Below are 9,346 nucleotides of genomic sequence, written 5' to 3' on the forward strand. Positions count from 1 at the left end.
TGTTTACATCTACGTTAATATCCCAATGTCTTAATATTTTTGTTAGTCCTAAGCATGCCAGGCTTTTCCACTAGACTGGGAGCTAAAAGGCAGGGTCTAAGTGTTTCATGCACTTCCTTCTTCAAGGCCTCGTACAATGACAGGGAAAAAATCCAAGTTGAACACGCATCGGGTGCCCCGTTCGAAGATTTACCGGCACAGGGCGAGTACCAGAACCCAGATTCTTAATCAAGTGTGTTCTGCTCCTAGATCCCCTTCCCGTAATTCCCATAAGAAATAAGGAAACAAAACACTACTACTGCTCAGCAACAAGATGTATGAACCAAAGTGCGGCACACAGTCTGCAACGCCAAATCCAGATCTCCCCTTCGGTACCGCCCCTTCCTGTTTGAAGTGCTTGTGCCTGCGGCTCTTGATAGCCCTTCGTGCACCACGGCAGTGACGACTCTTCCGCCAAGTTTTTGTCTCCTCCTTGCTGCACCTGCGCACTATTACATTACAGGAGGAACTAATCTGGCGGCCCCTGCGCTTTGACGCATTTAGTGTCAGGGAAGGGAAGTGGTTCTACAACCTGCGTCACACCCGGAAGTGGAGAGCCGGAAGTGGGGTTGGACAGGATACCCAAGGGGTGGGGAACCGGAGGCCTAGGACCAGGGGGAAAGAGGAGGTGGAGGACCCTGGCTACTATTCTAAATCCGATACCGATTTTCTTAGACGTCAGAGACACAGAAAAAGGGAACGGTGTCTCATCCCCCTTCATTCCCTCCTCCCTTTCCTCAGCCTTAGCCATGGCCGAGGCAGGGGCCGGGTTGAGTGAGACCGTCACTGAGACAACGGTTACCGTGACAACCGAGCCCGTGAGAAAGGCCGGGGGGCGGTGCTGTTTAGGGATCTGGGATATTACTGGGAGGGAGGGGATAGAGCTTCGAAGAGTTGCTGGAGGGGCTAGGCTTGAGAATATGGGAGGGGTGGGTTTGAATATCTGGGTTCAGAGAATCGCAGGGTCTTGGGATATTTGGAGTGGCAGAGATGGTGCTGAAGGCTGATCAAGCGACATGTAATAGAGTTAGGATGTAGGTGATGCTGCTTGGGGTAGTGATGTGTATAATTAATGAAAGAATGGTAACCTGGGGATTAAGGAGCAAGGGAAGTTCTGGGGGCAAATGAAGGGCTTTGTAAGAAAGCGTGGTTGGAGGCCAGCTATAGGGGAATTTGACGGGAAGAGTACTCATCAATAAATATTTGTCGAAGGGGTGACTGTAAAAGGAAGCAGAGAGAAAGGAAACAAAAAGATGAAAATAATATTTTGAAAAATCAGACGAGGTGTAAATAGAGAAAAGCATTTTTGTAAAAACAGGCTGTTTTCAAAAGGAACTGGTTGTATTGGGTTTAATTACACCTGGATTAAGGGAGAGTAGAATAATAGTTACCAGAGATAACATTATGCTAGGGAATAGGTGGATAAGAGATAGGGCTTGAGGATGAGAGAGGTGAGAATGAAGTTTTCTCTAATGCTAAAAGAATAGGGGGTTTGGAAAAATAGAGATCATAGATTAGGCATCAAAACTGAGAAAATAATTTTCATGTATTAGTACGACCAAGGAGGAAGATGGAGAAACAGTGAGGGATATACTTTCCTTTGAAGATTTGCTAAGACATTCCCTAGGTTATGAATTGTGTCTTCTCTGTGTACTAGTGGTAATCAAGAATAGGAAATACCATTTCATGATTCCTCAAGGAGGTCAAAGACCTGTTTAATTTCATCTCCCAGTACTCAACTCTTCTGGTGTTATGTCTATGATACTGATTGAGCTGGGATAGGGGAGATAGTAGGCCCCCGGATGGGAGTGGGAATGGTCAATAGGAGAGGACTACATAGGTATGCCCATCCCTATTAAACTTCCAGGAAAACCGGAGCCTAACCATCAAACTTCGGAAACGGAAGCCAGAGAAAAAGGTGGAATGGACAAGTGACACTGTGGACAATGAACACATGGGGCGCCGCTCATCAAAATGTAAGTAATTGTTGGCCCACAGTAACCCTGGAGTTCTAGCACCCATCTTCATACCTTTTACCTTCATCTATCATCTTAAGATGCTCACAATGCGTTGGTGGTTCTCTGGCATCAGGGAGAGAAGGTTAAAGTTAGAGGGGAAAGAGGTAGGGAGGGGCTCAAATTGGAATGTGCCAACACTTGAAGGCAGTAGCTATCAGAGGTGGGAGAAGTGGAGCTTTGATTCCTGGCTCTCTAAAAAGACAAAGGAATTGAATGTCTGAGTCGCAGAGTGGGGAGCTGGGGAAGCTGGATCCTGGAAGGTAGAAGGAGACAATGGTGGAAATAGGAATTTTTACTGAGATCCAATGGGAATGGAACTGACTCTACATCTTATTCTTCCTCCTTTTTAACTGGGCTCCTCCTTCCAAATCCAGGCTGCTGTATTTATGAGAAACCTCGGGCCTTTGGCGAAAGCTCCACAGAGAGTGATGAGGAGGAAGAGGAGGGCTGTGGTCATACACACTGTGTACGGGGCCACCGAAAAGGACGGAGTCGTGCAACCCCAGGACCCAGCCCCACCACCCCTCCCCAGCCTCCTGACCCCTCCCAGCCCCCTCCAGGGCCAATGCAGCACTAAATTCCTCTCTCCCCCACCATTCCTGTGTCTGTCTGGCCCTGAATGTGTTCATGTGGCTTTTTTGGGACTAAACCCATGGTTTGATCCCTTCTCCAGACCCCCTCCTCCCCTCTTCTCTGCCTGATAGAAGGGGAGGAGGGTGGACAGAGATCCCGGAATTCTGACTTGCTGCTATTCTTGAACCCAGGCTTCTGGGTTCCTCCAACTCTCATTTTTCTTTCCGATACCCATCATCCTGTATCCAGGGATCCAGGCATCTTGGTCCCCATGTCTTCCTTTTGTTCTCACTGCCAAACTGGCTGTCCTGGGACCCAGTTATTGTGGCCCCTTGCACTCTCTACTTGAGTCCCAAACATTTAAATTGGGTTTCCAGCAGCCCCAGCTTTTACTGCCAGGGTCCCAGTCAGATTCCAGGCAATCTTGCCTCTGCTATGCTTGTTAATCCTGGTTAGAGCTCTTCCACTAATGTAATTATATAGTCATAACTCTTAGTCCTTGCCTGTGGTATGTGAGGTGTTATGGGAGGACTCCTAGCCCTTCTCTTCCCCTCCTGCTCACTCCCCTCCTGCCTTCAAAAGGAACTAAGAGAGATAGGTGTTTGTCATTCTCACCTTTAATGGAAAATGAAAAAAGAAATAGTCATGTCCACTCTTCTTAGCCTTCTCATGTGACCTAGGATTTCTGACAAAGCTGGCTTCAAGAGTGGTCACTTAGAACCAACTATCTCCTCAGCCTTTGGTCTTCCAGCTCAGAGACAGATCCAAATTCATCCCAGGGGCCTGGGTCCCTGGGAGATGAAGGAAAAGGGAGCAAAGAGATGGGGGTATATCCCCTACACTATTAGCCTTTCCTTCCTAGGCTTTGATATCCCTGCCAGTCCAGATGTCCAGCTCTCTTGGCCCTCTTCACCCCTTACTGGGATCTGAATATCATTTTTCAGGCTTCTTGCCATGCACAGCTGCAGAGATTGGTCAAATCCATACCACCTTAGAGATCTCATTTATTGCCACAGATGCACAAAATAAATAACCCAACATCACAAAAACGTGTTAAATACGGGCCCATTTATACATATGGGGAAAGATATGAGACTATATACAAGGGTGAATTTGGGGTGCCTGGGCCCAGGTTGAGAAAAGGTAGCACCACTGGTTCCTTACTGTGAGTATGTGCAGCAGGTAGTTTAAAAAAAAGTTCTTAATGGGAAAAGACTGTGAACATGGAAAGCAGTCACAGTGGGGTAGGGTTCCCATTCCCCTAAAACAAAAAACAAAAAACAATATTAACCTTCCTAGAGAGCCGGAAGGCCCAGGCCAGAGTCAAGTCTCTTGTTTTTTAGGAGGAGGGCCTTGTTTCTCCAGCAACCTGAGAGTGGACAGGGCCGAAAGCCTGTGGGAAGGCACTGGACCCTTCTTTGAGACTAGGAGAAGCAGAGTGGGAGGTAAATATTTGACTAGCAGGGACTCTGTGTAGTATACATGGGCAATTTGCCAATTCCAGTGGGGGCAGGGCCTGTTTTCTAGCTCAGGCCTGAAACAGTTGGGAAGTTCTGGGGTAGTTGGGGAGCATCTCCCAAGAGGGAGGGGCTGGAATGGATTGGGCTTTGGGAGTAGATGTGGAAACTGAAGGCCAGTTGCAGTCTTCCTATTTGGGAGGAAAGAGACAATGTCGGTGGGTGGGGTGTATTTATCAATGTTCTGGCTGCTGGCTTGTACATGATCCCTGGAATGAGTAGGGATTTCCGATGCCAAGAAGAAGCAGCCTCACTGTGGGCGAAAGTAGAAAGAAGTTGTAGGCAATGTTCTCAGCCTTCGGCTGGCACGATGCGCAGCCAGGCACGGGGGTCTCGGATGCAGAGCAGCGGGAAGACGCGCTCTCCCAGGGGACCAGGCGCCTGGAAGGCGAAGAGCAGGTCAAGGGAGTGGCCATCGTAGAAAGCCACTCGGCCCCGCTCCCAGTCCAAGTCCACCCGAATCCGCTGTGGTGGGGGCCCGGCGCCCCCGAGCGGGGTGGGTTCTGGTGTTGTGAGCGCCCACAAGCGGCCGCCGCGGCCCTCCAAGGCCCACACGGCGCGCGCGGGGCACAGCCCTACACGGCCCTTGCGTCGCACCGACTCCCCAGCTGCTCCCAAGGCATAGCGACTCTCCCAGTCGCCCTCATCCTCAGAAGAGTCTCCGCAGGAGGCAGCATCCACAGTCTCCACCTCCCAGAAGTGGCGGCCAGCCCCGAAGCCCTGCGCACCCAACACAGCTGGGAGCTGATCGAAGCGAGCTGGGCTGTCAGAAGGCACAGGTGTCCCTGGTGGGGCCAGTCGGACACTGCGGTAGTCGGCAGAGATGAGCAGGCGGGGGTGTGCGGTGCCAGGGTCCAGGGTCAGGTTGGCTGGGGAGAGCAAGACAGAGAGAACCTAGTGAGGGGTTTTGGAGTCACAGGTAGGCTAGAACAGAGAATATGCAGCATAGGGCACTTCAGAGGCTGGAAAGGGCAGTGAGACCAAAGAAAATGAAGGCATATGAAGGGTAGGCCTGGGCAAGACCTGCCCTGTGCACTAATGTGCCATTTACTTCTGAAGAGTTGGACTTGGAAAAGGACTGGCTGGCCCAGAGCAGGGGGCACAGCCCAGAGATCAAAGGAGATTGCCTGGTTTGTGGGGGTGGGGAACACTAAGGCAGATTGGATATAGAGGGAGGAGTGAGAACTGATACCTCAATCTGTAGTATCTGGGGTGGGGCATGGGAGCCAGGTCAGCAAGATGGGGAAGGTGGATCTAAACAGAAAGACTGATATCAGACAGGAACCCCAAGTGTCAGAGGGGATGGGCACAGGGAGGAATCCTAGGTATCCTGAGAAACCAGCTCACTCACAGGAATAGGTTGATAGAGGACAGGCCTATTTCTGTAGATAGAGTGGGGCAGAATTGGAGAGAAGGCGATGATAGCCAAAGGAACCAGAAAGAAAAAAATTGGCCTTATATATATGGGGTACTTTGTGTGTATGGGGTACCTTGAGAAAAGATTTCTGGATTAGGGGTGCTAGAAGCAATCTGAGTTGGGTGGAATGGTGGGTGACCAAGAAGGTGGAACATCTTCTCTAGACAGTTTAAAGAAGGGTGGAGGACAGCCTTGGGAGTGATTGGGAAAGGAACTCCCCAGAGGATGCAGAGAAGGCCCAGAGTCCTGGGGACAAGGAGATGCAGAAGTCCTTAGATCCTTCTGGAGAGGAGTGATGAAAAGCTGTGGAAGCAGAGATTCCCAAGAGGCAGTGACCTCCAGGGGTCTGTTTTGTAAGTGTATGAAAAGGTAAGAGGGGAGAATGGGTGGAATATGAGGAATTGAGGGTAGGCATTCTCATCCGTTGAATTCTCTTTCCTCTCAAAAAGATATGTTGAAGTACCCCAATACCTCAGAATGTGACCTTATTTGGAAATAGTCTTTACAAAGGTAATCAAGTAATAATGAAGTCATTCGTGTGGGCTCTGGTGTCCTTATAAAAAGGGGAAATTTGGACCTGGAGACGTATGCCGAAAGAATATGATGCGAAGACTCAGAAAGAATACCATCTATAGGCCAAGGGACGTCAAAGGCTACCAGAAGCTAGGAGAAAGTCATGAAACAGATTCTCAGCCCTCAGAAGGAACCAAAACTGCCAACATTTTGACTTCTACTTCCAGAACTGTGGGACAAAAAAACAATTTCTGTTGTGATGCTTTGTTGCAGCATTCCTAGGAAACTAATATGGACATCAAAAAGGATGTGATTATTTTTGAGAAAGAAAAGGGAGCAAGCCTAAAACTCTCACTCAGTCCCCTCCCTTCTGCCCTCCTTACCTGTCAGTCTGTGAAGCATATTTTTGACCACCGGGTAATCTTCAGGGAGATCATCCTCTGAATTTGATGACTTGGGTGTTGGGGCATCAAATCTGGACAGATCGAGGGAGCAGAGTCAGGAAATCAGTAAATACCCTATGCCCTCTGATGTCCCCTCTCCTACCCACTCACATCTCTGAAGCAGGAAGGGGTAAAGCCATAGCCAGGAAACCTGTTTGTGAGTGGGTACAAAGATGTGAGCTAGTGAGAAAGTGATGGATATAGCAGCTTGTAGTGGAAAGGAAGGAATAGTAAAAATGGAACTCACCTTTTCCATGTCTTCTTCATATCCTGGGGTGGACAGAAGAAAACATGGATGTAACCTCTGAGCTTCATACTGTGGGAACGAGCCCTCCCTTCCCATTCAGGTAATCTGGGTCTCAGTTAATTAGCTCCCCCCGCCCCACCCCATCTCTCAGCATTAGCTCCTCTTTATTCTCTGTGCTCTCTATTCCTCTCAGTCTCCTCTTCCTTTCACGCCACTTCCTCTCACTTCATCAACCCTTTCATTTCATTCTCCTAACTCTACAAGGCATTGTCCTTCCCAGCCTCATCCCTTGCCATTTCTTGACCCCAGAGTCCTTACCTTTCTTTGCTGCCCCCACAACCCCATTCTCTGTCTCAGTGACCCCTGTCCTTATCCACCTTCCTGAGGGTGTTTCCCAAATAAACATCCCCTTCCCCTTTCATCACAAGTACTCAGAGCCCTTGGGCTAAAGGGTGGTATATAAAAGGCTTATAATAATGCCGCTTTACCTTTTGCCTTAAAAGCCCAGTGGCGTTTATTGAGCCCTACCCTGGTCAAGGAGGCAGCCAAACTTGGATGGGTCCCTGGAAGCTTAACAGATCTGCAGGGTACCCTGGGAGCCAGGAGAGGGCGCCGGATGCTCCCCCCTCCATGTAGGAGAATTTCTCCCCCTTCCCTGTCCAGGGGGTGTTGACTGAAGCAGACCAGTATGGTGGTGAAGGGGAAAGAGGAAAGGCAATTTGCTTAATTATGCCAATTATACATAGACTAATTGAGTTTATGTAGACTTCAAAGGGAGGTAACCAAGACCCCAGATGGCATGGCTGCTGGGGAGAAGGCAGTCAGGAATCCCTGATGCATGGGGGTACCACAATGGCATGGGATTGTTTGATGGCCAAGGATTTGGGGCCCAAGAGGGGTGCGGATGGGGTTGGTGGGTGATAAGTCTCAGAAGGAGAGGAGAGTGAGAGGCCCCAGGGACTGTACTCCAGGACTTCACCTCCACCCTCTCTGGCCCTGCCTCGTGGCTGCCTCAGGCCCCAGGCGGAGCCCAGGACAACAATAACAACACTCAGCTCTAGGGCCAGAGCCCAGGGACCAACCCCAAAGCTACAAGGGCTTTTTAGATCTGCTACCCTCTCCCTTCCTCTCCCCTTTAGACAGCCCCCTCCTTATGCACCAGTCCACTACAGATTTTTCTCTGCTTTCCCTCAGGCTTCCCTGTCCCCTCGCTCTCCTGTTAGTTCTGTTCTCCCCCACCATCCTCATAGGTCCCCTCGCACCAGTCATCTCCTTCCCCTCCGGTTTTCCTCCTCCTGGAGCTTAACAGCACTCCTCCCTATACTCCTGCAGTGACTGCGCTCTTCGCAAAGGCTCCAATGGGTCCTCACACTGGCCAGTGCCCAAACCCCTTCTCTGCTACAAGCTTTCTCGCAGGACTCAGGCATCTGTCCAGCTCCACCCCTCTAGGCAAAGCGTCAACTCCTTCCCACCGTCCTCCTCGGCACTTTTCACTTCACTTTGAGCACTCGGGGTCAGCCCCTGCTCCTCAACCCCCACTGCCGCTGCCTGCCACCCACCCCACTTACTTTGCTCTTCTCTCCTCAACTCCATCCTTTGCCCCAACTGCCATAAGGGCCCTGGCTCAGGAGGTACCACTTCTCGCTTCTCCAGGGAACCCATGAATCTCCCCAGTCCACCCGGTGCGGACCCTTGAAGCACCCCCAGCCTCACCTCTCCTAGCTGGTCCAGGCTGCCCATAGTAGGAATGCGGCCTCCTCGGCGTCTCCCAGTGCGGGCTCCGGGCTCAGCCAGTTTCTCCCGCAGTCCGCGGCTGATCCGCACCTCCACCGCCAGCCGCACATTAGACCTCAGGCTGCGGCGGGGGCACGGCAGGCCGCAGCAGGGGCAAACAGTGGGGGACGCCTCGGTGCCGGTCTTCGGCGGGGTCCCCCAGCGGCGGGCCAGGCACGCGCGGCAGAAGCTGTGCTCACACGCCAGGAGCACTGGGTCCTCAAAGGGCCCCCCGCATAGCGGGCACGTCGCCAGCTGCTCCAGACGCTCCACCAACCCCGGGCCCAGCTCAGTCGCCTCCATGGGAAGCCAGCGTCTAGGCGCCGTTTCTTCCGCGACCACCGGGACCGCCTTTGAGTGCGCAAAGTTGCTGCTTGCTGAGATGAAGCCCCTCTCTCTGTCTTCCGCATTAACTTTCTGACACTTTTCTGCCCTTTTCCTGGAATTGCCTATCTTGTCAACCAGTCTTAGTCTCTGCCAATCGCCCCACCAGGTCAGGCTTTATAGGGAGGAGGAGGCCCCTGAGAGAGGTAAACATCAGGCCTTGCGTAACACCTCATCTGGTTCTCCCGCGTCTGGAGTAAGGTTTGGGGGAGGAGCGAGGAAGGAAAAGGGCATCTAGGTCCTTGAGCCAGAGTGGTGGTCACTAGGAGACGCGGGGCTAGGTAGCCATGTGTGGGGAGGGTAGCCCCCTCACCCGCTGAAGAGCTGAAATCTCATCTCCCCCCTTGGCTTGTGGCGTTCCAGGTGGGCAGGGTGCCCAGGCTCGCTTTTGGCATGTATGCCCACATCGCCAGGGTGTGAGT

At 51.5% G+C, this 9,346-nt stretch overlaps 2 protein-coding genes across 2 annotated transcripts; one reads left to right on the forward strand and one right to left on the reverse strand.

The window, feature by feature from the left end:
* The first annotated feature begins 583 nt into the window (after positions 1–583).
* Positions 584–3,679, forward strand: PPP1R11 (protein phosphatase 1 regulatory inhibitor subunit 11). The gene is made up of 3 exons (XM_016120674.2): positions 584–857; positions 1,907–2,015; positions 2,432–3,679. The coding sequence occupies exons 1-3, from the start codon at positions 789–791 to the stop codon at positions 2,632–2,634; spliced, it is 381 nt and encodes a 126-aa protein (XP_015976160.1). The 5' UTR covers positions 584–788; the 3' UTR covers positions 2,635–3,679.
* A 128-nt stretch (positions 3,680–3,807) lies between these two features.
* On the reverse strand, positions 3,808–9,098 carry RNF39 (ring finger protein 39). Its single transcript, XM_016120665.2, has 4 exons — positions 8,481–9,098; positions 6,768–6,790; positions 6,461–6,552; positions 3,808–5,016 (listed from the first exon to the last, which is right to left on the reverse strand). Exons 1-4 carry the CDS (start codon positions 8,841–8,843, stop codon positions 4,439–4,441), a joined length of 1,056 nt encoding a protein of 351 aa, XP_015976151.2. The 5' UTR covers positions 8,844–9,098; the 3' UTR covers positions 3,808–4,438.
* Between the last annotated feature and the right edge of the window lie 248 nt (positions 9,099–9,346).

The sequence above is a fragment of the Rousettus aegyptiacus genome, unplaced genomic scaffold (assembly GCF_014176215.1).
Source record: "Rousettus aegyptiacus isolate mRouAeg1 unplaced genomic scaffold, mRouAeg1.p scaffold_m13_p_1, whole genome shotgun sequence".
Lineage (NCBI taxonomy): Eukaryota > Metazoa > Chordata > Mammalia > Chiroptera > Pteropodidae > Rousettus > Rousettus aegyptiacus.